Source organism: Sinocyclocheilus anshuiensis, unplaced genomic scaffold, assembly GCF_001515605.1.
Source record: "Sinocyclocheilus anshuiensis isolate Anshui unplaced genomic scaffold, SAMN03320099.WGS_v1.1 scaffold107, whole genome shotgun sequence".
NCBI lineage: Eukaryota > Metazoa > Chordata > Actinopteri > Cypriniformes > Cyprinidae > Sinocyclocheilus > Sinocyclocheilus anshuiensis.
Window position 1 is genome coordinate 2228384 of NW_015549584.1, and position 14539 is coordinate 2242922.

At 39.7% G+C, this 14539-nt stretch overlaps 1 protein-coding gene across 2 annotated transcripts in view; it reads right to left on the bottom strand.

Annotated features, from left to right (window-relative positions):
- Window positions 1-209: 209 nt before the first annotated feature.
- The window catches only part of LOC107657917 (semaphorin-6B-like), a 145444-nt gene continuing 131114 nt past the window's right edge, over window positions 210-14539 (bottom strand). For both annotated transcript variants that reach the window (XM_016446230.1, XM_016446231.1), the window contains one exon: window positions 210-2782. In XM_016446230.1, the coding sequence (XP_016301716.1) occupies window positions 1860-2782 (923 nt within the window). In that variant the 3' untranslated portion in view covers window positions 210-1859. The remainder of the gene's footprint in view (window positions 2783-14539) is intronic.

Here is a 14539-nt window from a genome sequence, read left to right on the forward strand (position 1 = left end):
GGGTCTGAAAGATTTTTTAATGTGTTTGAAAAAGTCTCTTATGCTAACCAAGGCTGCATTTATTTGATACAAAAAATTTAAATAACAGCTTACGATTTTAATATGTGATGGCAAAACTGAATTTTCAGCAGCCATTACTCCAGTCTCCAGTGTCTTATGATCCTTCTGAAATCATAAAAGTATTAATTTCTTTAAAAACTTAAATAAAAGTTAAAATCAAAACATTTTTACAACGTAATTACTCCAGAAATGTGTCATCTCACACTGCAAAAAGAGTAAATTGAGCACTAAGTAAAAAAAACAAAACAAAAAAAACTCAACGTGCATTACCGCCCTCTAGTGGACACACTAGCACACACTAAATTACCGTTGCCTCACGGGAAGAAAACAGAGATAATGTCGTTCACTGAGAGGTGAATGAATTGAATAGTACACTATTTCTTTTCTCCCTCCCGTGGGGTTTACAACCCTGAAACAAACAAACAAACAGCAATCTAAAGAGAGCCAGAGGAAACTGAACAATGGCTGAAGCAGGCACAGTGCCATCGGGAGCCCAGTGGGTCTGATTTTTTTGCTCTCCATCTAAATGTAACATTGTATTCATCTGATTCTGTGAGGTTTGTGAAGGCTGGCAGTGAGGGGGAACCCAGAGCGGTCCGATCTGTCTGGCTCCTCATTGACATTCTCCTGGGCTGGGCTGATGGCTAGGCCATGACTCTTTAACGGTTATTTGTTGTTAGGATGGTCTTCTCTGGCTGGGCCACACAAAGACACCCAGTGTCAGTGAGACACTCTGAATGCAGCTCCCTAGCGGCCCAACTCGGCCCAGACAACTGAGCTCACATTCGACTCAATGGATTGCAGAGAACGAAGCCAGGCCGAGCGAAAGAAAGAGAAAGTGTTGCAAATGCCCTGCTCTAATTCTAGCATGTGTAGGGGATAAAAAATGCACAAAATTTCTTGGTTTTTAAGATACACCACAAAATAAATGGGTCCACCCAACAACATATGTCCCTGTACGCAATATAAAGTAATTTCCACAGTGCTTCCAATGCTCCGTCCAGAAAGCATGGGTTGATTCCTCCATGATTTTTGGCGAACGCTCTTTTCCATGACCCATTTACATCTGATATTCCAGCACACAAGTCTTTAAAGTCACATGGCAGTTGTCTTGATTGCTTCCTGACACATAATAGGTTAAGAGAGGGAGGGGTAGTCAGTCATTTGACATCAGATCACTTATGAAACTCCAGTGTTGGTCGGCCATTTTGCTTTCACATCAAGTCTAGCCGGCAAGCACATTTTAATCCCCGTTTTGGCGCGGCTCACATACACATACAAACAGACACAAGGAAGTTTAAGCTTGTCTGCAAAGGATGCACAAAAGAAGCATCCGCAGTCGCAAATGTAAAGCAAGAGAGGTGAAAACGAAACAGATCACTTCCACTGAATGGTTTAGAGGGCTTGAGATTACACAGAGAGACAATCCGGAACCGCTTCACTATGCTAAACAGTCAACGTAGCCGTTCGCAGGATTATGATTATGTATTTCACCTCCCATCACCCAACGCAGCCGTTATTCCTAAGCGATCCTTCCGCTTCATTAGACAGGGTGTGATAGAAGCCGCTAACGTGCTAAGTGGCATCACCCCACAGGCAGGGGAGGACAGCGGCTTTAACACCATCAACCATTAAAGCTCTCGTTCTCTCACACTCGGTAGTCCTAGAGCTCAGCCACTGGTGGGGGACTTGAAAGACACTGGATGGCAGTGAGAGAGGACAGGAAGTGCAGGATTACAGAAGGAGTCTGGGTCTTGGGGGTGATGGGACTCTGAGGGGTGTGAACGGGCCTGGACCACTCATTGGCCATTTGGGTTGCGCTCACTTATACTTTTCACCAGCAGGTGGCTGTAGTCCTGTATCTCATTGAGCCCTCGCTGAGTGTGGTGACCTGGCCTTATTAACGCAGCATTAGTGCGTGGCTGTATGGGATACGGGTGGTGGCCAGAAGGAGTCGCGTTGTTACTATTGAAGTTGAGTCCATCGCGGGACCATCGCAGATGTTCTCCATAGTCCGACTGTGTGGTAGGAGCTGAAACCACCCTCCTGCGGTCAGGTGAGTCCTGAGGCGTTGTCGGATAGTTGTATTCACCAGCAGAGTTGCGAGTAGGTGGGGCGGACGGTCGCCCGCTCTGCTCCCGCTGATTTGGCGGATGGGAGAGGATGAGGTACCGCTGGCGCTCCGAATGAGGAGGAACATCACCTGATCCCTCTTGCCGCCCACCTTGCAGGTATTTGGAGCTCAAGTAAATGACTGCTGAGTTCGCCGGGCAGGGTATCCCTGTCTGGGTGAGGAAAGTATGGCTCTGGTCCCAATCGCAGTCTGTGAGATGGACATTAGGAGTGGGACGTTTCTGCTGCAGAGGTGTCTGTTCTGGAGTGGGAAGTCCTGGGTCGATATCTACAGATTTTGGCCAGCCGTTGGTGAACATATTTTCAACCTGCGAGTGGGGTCGTTCGCTGCCGCTGATACGCGTCACGCTGATCACGGAACCGCTGTGGCCGTGTCCCAGCATGCTCTGCTCCTTGTCACTCTTGCGACGACTCCCCATGCCAGATCCACTGGCTCTGGAGTGCTGGCGGTGCTTGAGGCTCATTATCCAACACACCATCAGACCAGACAAAGCCGCCCCAGTGGCAAACGCTGAAACCGCTGACACCACCAGCAAGTTCACGGACACCAAGCCATCTGGTTCCTCGATGAAACTCTCCTGCAGAAGACCTAAACACATGGAAAGAATAACAGTGAGCATAAAGAACACTTTTATAACTGACAAAGATTGAGTTGTTTATTTTTTTAAGTAAAAAAAAAATTTTTTTTAATTTTTTTATGAGGTCGAAGAATGCATGAGTGAAGGAAAATGGCAGACTAATTGCACTCATTGCTACCTAAAGTGGATGTTGATTTTAACAGCTGTAATAACGGTCTTCCTGATTGAAAGCATCTATCATCAATTACGTGTTTTTGAACATTAACTTTCGAAAACATCTAGCACTGAATAATTCTGACAAATACTGAAACTTTTAAGTCGTATTTGCAGATTGAAAAGGTGCCCTGGGTGTGATAGATTTTAAAGACACAGTACAGACGGATGAGAGCAATGGATACCATTCACTTTGAAATGACAGAAGACTTACGTTCTTAGAAGAGCACCAATGAATTATTGATGATGACAAAACAGGTGGTCATAAAAATACTGCTGCAACAGATAATTTAAGAAAAGTTTGCTCTGTGACAGCAAGTGATCCTTTTCCCCATTCACCTATCTGTCTGTCTATCTGTCTGTCTGTCTGTCTATCTATCTGTCTGTCTGTCTGTCTATCTAATGTTGAAAAAAATAGGTTCAGGAAATGTTTTTGTTCAACTACCCAAAAATCTAAATCTAGAGGCAATATCTTATTAATTACAGGAAACTCAATAAAACAGGAGGGAAGTTCTTATAGTCACTCACAACAGTAAGAATCAACATCATGAAATTGCATAGCAGATGAAACACTCTTGAAACAAATTAATTTAACTGGCAAATTTATCACAATAAAGACAAATGGTAACCATTTAACATGGGTGAAAATAAACAGCCTTGATTAGCACTTGCAGCTGTTTGTTTAAGAAATCAAATAAAATGAGAAGAGAGGAGGCACAATCAATAAGAAATTTCGCTCCGATAATTAGCTCATAATAGCTGCCTCAATGTGGGTGTTTGTGTGGAAGACTCTGCTGAATTAAATGATATATTAGCTGCAGTTGGGCACCAGGGAAAGGAACTATACAGCACAATGTCATTTAATTGGGAGATGTTATGACAGAGTGCCTATCAATTTTCTGGTGATATACATGTTTACTTCTCAGTATTAATGTTGGAGGGACAGACCACATTACCGAAACGACACCTCAAATCAATCAATGCATTCATGTGGATGCGGAGTCAGTGTCTGGTTCTTCCTCAGTCCTTTTCTCTCTCTTTCTCTTGCACAAGTCTCTCTGCCCTCCATCATTGTGTGTTTATCTCTGTCTCTGCCCTGCTACCACTCTCTGTCTATTTTGTTTGTGGTGTGGGGGCATTATATTTATACTATCGCAGACAGATACCAGGTGTGTGTATCTTTTCCCAGCATGCTAACTGCTGTTTAAAGTGTGGTAAACTATTAGTTTTTGTTTTCGTCATCTTTATGATTAACTTTTTTGACTGCTGCTGACGGCGTGTGGCTGCATTGCTGTTAGAAGTTGGATAAACATCGTTGGCATGGGGCAGTTCACTTCACGAACCACTGACTAAAACAGTGACTTGTTTATGCTGTCACAACCCACTTGGCATTCACAAGGGCCCCATCATGTATCAGGAACCAGGGTCCTGAAAGGATGTGGTAAACGAGTGGGATGCGAGATGATGCTATTTTCTAGGTTGTTTATGTTCATGCACTGTGGTGTTTACTTTCAGTGGCATAAGGTAACGGGGTGGAAGATGAAGTGATGTTTGATTGCTTGAAGACTCCACTTCTCTGTGTGATACACTTTGTGAACTTTTCAAACAAACTCTGGAGTGGAAAAAAATGGAAATTCAAATGTGCCAGCAACACTTACAATACAGTACAACAAGGCATTAGGTATTAAGAACCAAATATTAAAAACATTTATTAAAGTAAATATTTTTTAATATACATATTTAACCAATGTATCACAATAGAGACAAATGGCAATCATTTAAGACTGGTGAAAATAAACATCCTTGGGATAGTTGAATAAACTTAGCCTCTATGTTAAGACTGTGTCTGAAGATCTAGTCTGACCAATTAGCAGTTAGCCAAGGACTAATCGGTTTTATTGTTTAGATTCAACTTAGACTAATGTACATTTTTATGTAACTGAACTAAAAAAAATTATGACCAGTCTTGAAGAAAAAAAATGAGATGACTAACTTGTAAGACTAGTCTAAACAATTTATGCAACCGGCCTCTTATTTAGCATATATATAAAATGATATATAATAGTACTAACATTGTAATACACACATTGTTTTAAATGTATTGAATTAATTTTTTCATATTAGTAATACATTCATTTATACATATATATATATATATATATAATATATATATATATATATATATATGTTTTCATAGTTTAGGCAATATTAGCTTTACAATAAATAAATGCACAAAAAAAAATCAATTGGAAATACTGTAGCATTCTGGAAACTTTGTATAGTATGTAAATCTAATCAAATTCTAATCTTGCATCCTTAATCATTTGGATTGGTATGCAAATTAAGATTCAATATTTAAACTACAAAATACATCTAGTTTTGCTATTTAGTTTCTATTCTCTGGTAATCAACTGCAGCCACACATGCTGTCTCTAGAACTTAACTTGTATTTAACCTATTTAACTTAAAATAGTCTTTTGAGTCATGAATGATTTTCTGAAAAATATGTACTTTTAAAACTTAAATGATATTGCAAGAAGTAAAACCATCAAATTGAACCTTATCGTAAACTCTTGAAATCTTTTGAAAGCGCATCTGAGGACATGAAGAACTCCCTGAGAGCCTGCCTCTCTAAAAACACAATTTTGTTTGCAAGCAGCACTAAAACACACATCAAACGCTCTTTGTATATACGTGAGTCGCTTTTTCCTGGGCGCAGCCCTGATGGTGCCTCAGATAGATATTACTCAAACCACACGGGCCTTTCTCCGTAATGAAAGAGATGCATTAAAACGCCCGCCTGTCTAGAGGGCCACCTCTCATTCTTTCTCCGCTTTCGCCTGCAATGTGTCCATCCCTTTTTACAGTAAGAAGATGGTGCATGCATGCAGTGAATAGATCAGGGCCATTATAGATGTTGCCTTTGTAGTCACTCAGCTTTATCGTGATGGGAAACAAAATACACAGACGGGAGCGGACGGAGAGCGAGAGATAGTCCCAGGCATGGTTTCTTTCTTTTCCTCATTCCCGACGGGGTGACAGAAACCCCCTTTTTCCCCATTCACTTATTAAAGCTTAATGGAAGGCAGCCGGACTGTCAGGCTGAGGCGCAGCGAGGACGTCTTGAGCTGGAAGCTCCAATTACAGACGAACAATGGCGGTGGAGCAGTCTAGTTAGAATTGGTCTTTCGGAAGGCAATAGGCCAAGTGCTAAAATACTCAGAGCCCAGGGACTAACTGCCTTGCTTTTGCCTCTTTTTTCCCCCGGGTCTATTCACTAGCAGTTTGATGTTTGTTGCTTATCGCTCTCCATCTCTGTGCACATCTTCTCTCGCTCGTCTCTCTCTCTGTCTCTCTCTCTGTGCCACGTCCTTTCATCTTCTGCTGGCTGTCTGTCTCCGGGGATGTACCCTTATTCTTTTATTCCCTGTATCACTCTATTGCTCTCGGTCTCTCTTTTCAACCTGTAAGCAGAGAGGCGGCTAATGAAATGCTAACAGGGTTCGGTTTCTTGTAGAGATCGTGTCATTAAAAACCTCAGGTGGAATATGGATTTTCTTCTAGCAAATAAGCAACCTTCCTGAGGTTTATTAATTAACTGGCCTTCGAGCAAAGGCTGAAAGAGTTTAGTGTGTTGAAAATAGGCTCTTATCAGCTGTGCTTATGTAACAAACACTTATTCATGCAGTAGTTTCTGCACTATGTTAGATACTGCTGTGTGTGAGCTTGCGTAGTGTTTCATGTTAGCACGAGGCTTTACATGCGAGCGTTTGCATTTGTGTGTGTGTGTGTGTAGCAGTGGCTTATGGTTCACTGACTTTACTCATTATCTTTTCTCTTTCTATCTCTGTCTTGTATTCTCTTGACTTCACTCTTGCTCTCTATCTCTCTCATACACACATACACACACATTCCCTTCTCTGCAGAAACACTGCAGGCTATTCTCTGTCTGCCAATCCTTTCTGGCTCTCGACATGTCAGCCATCTTTTGCTGTATTCAAGCCTCACTGTTGCCATTGCTTTGTGTTAATCATGTTGAAAAGACCAGCAACTCTGGTCACCAGCATATGTTGAGTTTTAGATGCTGGTATGATGGCATTCCTACAGGGAGAAACACTGATATTTAAATTGTTTTTCAGTGAGCTTTTAACCAAGTTGAACTTGAGAATCAAATCAGTCCAATTCATATGAAATGGATAATTTCATTTAAAAAGGCCTGACTCTTGCACTCTTCTTTCATTAAATCCCATTTTAAGTCTCAGCTTAACACAACTTAAATTTGGGTCTGTTCATCAAACAAAGCTGACTTTAGAAGACATGGAGAATAGCAAAATAGTAATACAAACTATTTTTATGATGCTTTTTTGGTAATTTAGGAGCTTTTTGGAACACTAGTCCTCATTCACTTCCAATATATGGAATAAAACTAAAATTCATATTTTTGCTCTATGGAAGAAATAAGTGATAAAGGTTTAAAACAACATCAATAGTTCAGCTATTACCTTGAAGGTATAGATCACCCAAAAATTTAAATTCTGTCATCATTTTCTCATGTTGTTGTTCATGACTTTTTTTTGCTTCTGCAGAACACAAAAGATGATACTTTGAAAGTCAATGAAAGTCAATGGGGTCCAAAACAACAGAAGACCACATAGACATTCATTGTATGTAAACGAAAACGCAAAAACATTTTTCAAAAGATCTTCTTTTTTTTCCACAGAACAAAAAGTTTGGAACAACATTCGGTTGAGTAAATAATGCAACCAACCTTGTCCAACCCTGAGCTTCATGAGAAAGCCCAGCGAAATCAGATCTAAACAACATTAAACTAACTGGCTCCAAGCAGAGTGTTTACAGAAAGATAGTAGTGAAGACATTTAAGGTTTCTTAGCTTACACTTTAAAAGCCAAACTCTCAGATCAATATACAGCCAGCAGGTTTCCGTACATCTGCACGTGTTCTCAATTAACTCTTCTACAATTTTCAATAAGAGAGAGCTGCATGCTCATGGCCTATAGCATTGCAATAAGGTGAAAGGCTTCCTGGCACCGGTTCAGAGTTTCTAATTCCAACATAATTGTGCACGCTACAGTCCACAATGTCTGACGATGATTAACGTGAGACTAAATAGAAAGGACTGTGCGAAATAACGAGGGGCGTTGAGCTGGGGGCAGGCTCAGGATATGAGCCACCCTACCGGAGCCCAATGTTAAGAGAAACGGTCTGCTGCTAAAACACTGTTGCCTATTGTCGCTTGCTCACCTTTTCCACATTCTGCAGACGCCGCCTAGTCAGCCGCAATTAATTGTAGTCAATTAGCACATAGTTTTTCAACATAGCTTTCCCCATTCGCAGCAACTGTTGCCAACAAACACTAATGAGGATGCAGATGAGAGTCGGTTCAGCTGTGTTAAATTTATCAAACAAGTACGGAAATGTGTACTGCATTGCAATACCACAGATGTGGCTGATGGGGGCTCTACTGTAACACAAGGTTTGCTGGTAAATTGATAGCCTCAATTTAGGGCTGAATGGCGAGAACTCTCAAATGAAATCATTAAAAAATATTCGACATTTCCAGCATGGGTTATAAATTCAGAAAGCGACCCGGTGCTATTAGTCTAGCCAATTTCAATTGCAAAGCAAGACATCTGCATCCACCACAATCACGAAACCTCCAATTTCAAGTTAATGTTTCCAGCATGCTGAAGACATAAATTCTGTCTGTCAGTGCTCCGCATATGACTGTATTTTACCAGCTGTTAAAAACACTACCTTATTTGTATTAAGTTAACACTCCTGTACTGACGGTTTGCCTCTATGATGGAGATGTTGAGTTTTCAGGCTCTGTCTGGCTGAGGTGGAATCATTTTTCCACACATTTACTGAATTAAGAAACTTTTCTGGGTCATTCGCGATCTGCTGTGGTGGCTTAAAATGTCTCCTTCATGCTTGTCAGACAGAGACTCAATAGAGACACAGGTCTCTGGCTTGATGAACTGAACAAAATCCTCTTTAGAATGATCGATACAGCTTGTTCGAATCAAGTGCGTGTGTGTGTGTGTGAGAGAGAGAGAGAAAAATGGTGTAACCTCACCTGTGGGTGCATGCAAGGTATTTCTAAGGCTGAGATATTTTGCTCGATGTTATTGTGTATCTCTGACACACACACACACACACACACACACACACACACACACACACACCTGTCTGAGCTATCACTTTCAGCCAGTCATGATGCCCTGTCAACATGCCTGGCAACCGCCACAGCAACATTCTCAACACCACAACAGGCGGCTTGTCGTGCTGCAGGCTTCAGTGGCAGTGCTGTTGTCCTTTTATGCTCCTGAGTCTCTCCCTTACTGCAGTCAAACACGCCAAGATTTCTCACACAATAAGGCTACGTTCCAATTGCCAGATAGTGCCCTGGGAAGTGCACTTCAGCATTCCAAAAGAACGAATTTTGTCAAGCTAAGTGAGCTATTCTAGTGAACTCTGCCTAGAGATGCTGTGAATTGGAACACAGCCACATATATACACTAATTTCCCTCTCTTGAGCAATCTTTTACTAAATGACACATTGTAGTAGTTTTTGGACCTTTTTGCCACTTCCATTGATAATATAGAGAAGAAAGGACAGGATATGATAGGAGAGGAGAAGAAGAAAACTGGAAAATGTCACAAACTAGAATCAAACTCAGGCTGATTGCATGAACACCATAATATGTATATATGAATAAATATATACATATATAGCTCATACATTTAATCTTCAGTATCTTATTTAATTACCTATAAATCAGAAAAAAATCACATGAAACTAATAATCAATATTTCAAATGCCACCTCAAGAAATGGGTTTTAAATATATTTTTAAAAATAATGTAAAAAAATGTTTATATATATTTCATTTCAAAATTAGGCATAAATGAAATATTTTTTTATTTTATCACCCATAAAGAACGTCAAATTGTCATTGTAATACACCCCAGACTTTCAAATGGAATGAATAACCAACATATAATCAATTAATTAAAATACCAAACTTTTTAATTACTATAAACAATATGGTGTTTATAGCTAATTGAAATCGGTACGGCTGAATTATATTGTTTTGATGGTTAATTGCTGAGACAGTACTTTCTAATCACATGTAATTACTTTAGAGAAATATGTCTAATTAGTTGAGAAAAACATCTATAAGGGAAAAAAACAGGCATAATTAGTTAAAATTGATCACGTAATCATTTGTGTGTTTTTGTGTGTAATAAAACTCCAGTTAATTTTCTTTGAATTTCAAATCCATTAATTACTCTTCCTGTCATTCCAATTCAACTTCCTGTGGGGTGTGGCCAATTCAATTTAAATTTCAACTTGTGAACTGAAAGGAAGCCCATTCTTCACTTCTGAATTTCCCCAAGTCCGGTACATGGAATGGCCTACCTCAGTGTAGACATACATGTGTGTGTGTTTGTCCATGACTAGATTAATGACCTGGACATGAAGGTCATGAGATGTTGTAGGCTACTTCAGGAGAACATGAACTGCCCCTGTGGGAGTGTTTGAAAGGTCTGGAGGGCAAGAGCACCCCATCAGTCTAACAAACATTCACTGTAACATCTAAGTCCTCTATAAAACCTATTACACCCACCCAAAAAACTCCAGAGCATACAAAACATGATTCACACCAAATGTGACACTACAAAACAACATCTGTCATCTTCATTCCAAGTAAAAGTTTTACATTGCACATCAAATATATTCAGTTTGACTGATTTTGACACTTTGCACAGCATTTTTTCCTTTATTGAGGACATAAAACTTACTTGATACTGACTTGAGTATCAAATCAGCATATTAGAATGATTTCTGAAGAACACTGAAGACTGGAGTAATAGCTGATAAAAATACAGCTTTGCCATTACAGGAATAAATTACATAAAAATAGAAATTTTAAATTGAAATATTATTTCAGAATATTACTGTTACTGTATTCTTGATCAAATAAATGCAGCCTTGGTGAGCAAAAGAGAATTACAAAAACATTAAAAAAATCCTGCCAACCTCAAACTTTGAACAGCAGAATACATGAGACATAACTATATCAATGTTTGCTAGCTGATACCAATTACAGCAGAGAAGCAAATTTGCCAGCGTGTGCCTCATTGCCTTTCTCTGCATGGCTGTCATCCCACTCTATAAGAATGACGCCACCATGCACTTCTTCGTGTAACATGGACTTCAATTAGATCGTGATTGCAACCCACTGTTTGCAGAGTCAAAACACCACCTTTCTCCAGGAAATATTTTAACAGCGGCGTAATTGCCTACATCTGTGTCAACTCCATGATTATACTCAAATGCTTTTGCAGCAACGTACACACACGGGAGAAAAGGGTAAGCGGGTGGGATATAGATGCAAAGAAAGCATAATGGGGCTTATGACTGTCTGCTCTTTGTACATGTACTGTAGTTGAACTGCTGGTTTGAGGAGAAGCCTCATTTTGCAGTCCATTCACTCGTAACAATGGTGGAGCGTGACAGTTCTCTCCTACACTGATGTCTCCCTCCCTTTTGATGCCTGGTTTAACAGCACTGACATTTGCTGATGAGTTTCTGAGCAAACAATGACTCCGTCGCTCCCATAAGTGAGCGTAGTTAACGTTTACCAGTGGCAGGTACATTTGGATTCTACCCCAGTAAGAAACTTATTCAGTGAGTTTCGGGGAAACTGGGGGAACTTTTTAAAGCAATCTGTAAGTAGTTTTCAGGAACCACAATCTGTCAAAGCCAAACTGTCTTTTGGCACAGATATACATAAAGTATAAACAGAATATTGTGAAATATTATTACAATTGAAAATAAATGTTTCCTATTTTAATATATTTTAAAATATAATTTTTTCCTGTGATGGAGAAGCTGAATTTTCCTCAGCCATTACTCCAGTCTTTAATGTCACATGATCCTTCAGAAATTGTTCTAATGTGGTACTAAAGAAACATTTCTAATTATTATTAATACTGAAAACAGTTGAGCTGCTTAATATTTTTGTGGAAACCACAATTTTTTTTCAGGATTCTTTGATTCAAATAAAGAACAGGCTTTATTTGAAACACAAATCTTTTGTAACAATTTAAATGTCTGTAACATTAGTTTTGATAAACTTAATGGTCCTTGTTGAAAAAAAGTATTTTCCTTCCAAAAAAAGTGACCCCAAACTTTTGAACAGTAGTAGAACAGTAGTACATATGTACTGTATGTATATTTTAGTTTTACTTCCTTTGGCATAATAATTCACTTCTGCTCGACCCCTCACATGACCTGCAATTTTACAATGAAAGGGATACTGTTGACGTTTAAGGAGCGTTAAATTAGCCGCTAATCCTGCAAGCGATATGGCTGACTTAAAGGTCATGACCTGTAAAGGGTTAACACCACATTGAGGTAAGATCAGGCGAGAGAGCAAAGGCTGGAATGTAAAATGTCATGCTATCCTCTCTCAAGCCAGCATTTCTCTCTTTATACAACATGTACTCATTCCAACAACAAACAAGTTAATCGTTTCAAGCACTGTTGTTGATTTCTGAGCACAGCTTTTGCTGCTAGTTTAGTCATCGGCCATCATTACACAAGAATTCACAACCTGGCATGTCTCCCCTAACGGAGAGAGAAACAGAAAGATAAAGCCAAAGAGATAGGCCCTCAAAATGCAGAATGACAAGTGGCTGTTGGCGGCCGTGTCTCGGGCCTCTAAGGGCAGGCCTCACAGGTCAGCTAATTTAAAGCATCTGATGTCTACATCTACTTTGATCAGCTTCCTCTCGGAGCATCAGGCAAAAAGGAGAGTTGACATTCTGAAGCAGATCGCTAAGTGCTTGGACAGGGCACAGGAGGAGCAGGCGCATCTCTAATTATGGTCCTCACACTGATGAGCAAACCGAGAGAGACGGCAGGAACTGCCTGATCGGTTACTCAAACACCAAGGTGAAGTGAAGGTGGAAGAAAGATACAGAGAGATATATTTGGGCAGATATATTCTCATTGTACACAAGTGCCCAGCAATGTGACAAGCTATGCACCATTTCAACTGAAATTTTCCTCTCATTCTTTCTAATTCCTATGCATGCAGCTTTTATGCAATCTCATATTAATTGAGAGACTAAAAAGAACTTTTAAAAACTCATTCGTCTCACTGCAGGATCACTTAACGGGTCATATGATGACGAATCAAAGTTTCCTTGCTCTTTTGAGATAAAAAGAGCTTGATGTACCATTAACATACAGTAACTTTTTCACTTAAAACTTTCTAAATAGTCCAAAAAGAGCATTTATTGAAACAAAAATGTAAAAAATGACTCCTTCTCAATTAAATGGTCTATTTTGCTGCAAAAAAGGATACTGGCACAGTGAAACAATTGAACTGCAACCCATTTTATTTTTCAAGAAGTACTGTAAATAAATAGAAGAATAGCAAACTGCAGTAAATGGTAAAACTATTTGAGTTACAAACCAGTTTATGATTATGATAACAAATTAAAATTAGAGGTAAATACCAGTTTGCAACATCAAGAATAACAGACTGTTTTTGAACTAAACTAAAATAACAAAGCAGTTGACATCTGAAGCCTTGGATAAGCAAAATGGTAATAATTTTTTCTTAAGACATGAAAATGTACATGTTATTTCTGAACTAGCCATTTTATTGTACTGCAGTGAATAGACTTTTCTGAAATGAAAAAAAAAAAAAAAGCTTGATGTACTATTAATATATTGGCAACTTTAAAGTCCCGAGCGGCAACCTCCCGCTCTCTCTCGTGAAGCCAACAAGGAAGTGACTTAAACTGTAATTCGTCAACTGGCCGCTAGAGGCTGGCTGCAAAAAAAACTTTACAGCAGAAAAAAACATGTTTACAGCCTGGTTCAAAAAATGATTTTGGTCTATATAGCTAATTTTGTGAGGGGGGTGAATTTTTTTTATAACTCATCCGTTTAAATTATATTAAGCCTTAAAGTTCTGCATAATTAAGGGCGTGGCCACTTGAGTGACAGGTGGATTGCCGCTGCTGTCACCACCATCGAGCTAGGTGGGCGTGGTTTCAACAACCAGCTCCCGCCTCTTTGCCCATCTTCGATTATCCGGGAGTGACGCGCGGTGACGCGCTGCCAAGATGGCACCGGCCGCCTCCGCCCACTTTTGAGCTTCAAAAACTATCTTCGGAACCCTACGGGTGACGTCACGGACACTACGTCCATGTTTTTATACAGTCTATGTAAAGTCCCCATAAAATCAAAATTAAAGTTTTTTGGGTGTTAATATCAATATGTTAGTCTTAAGGTTATCTATAAGGCAGTGTGCTCTAAAACAGTGACAAAATTTGCATTTAGAAGATACAAGCATTCAAAGCTTTTAGTTCGTCACTTCCGCCAAAACGGCTCAACGATTTTTTTGACGTCACATCATACTTCATCTTCTCATCAAATCTTCTGACCAATCAAACGCTCTCTAGAAGCCGAAGCGCCTGCCCCCTACACTATAAATATACGCTGAAGCTGCG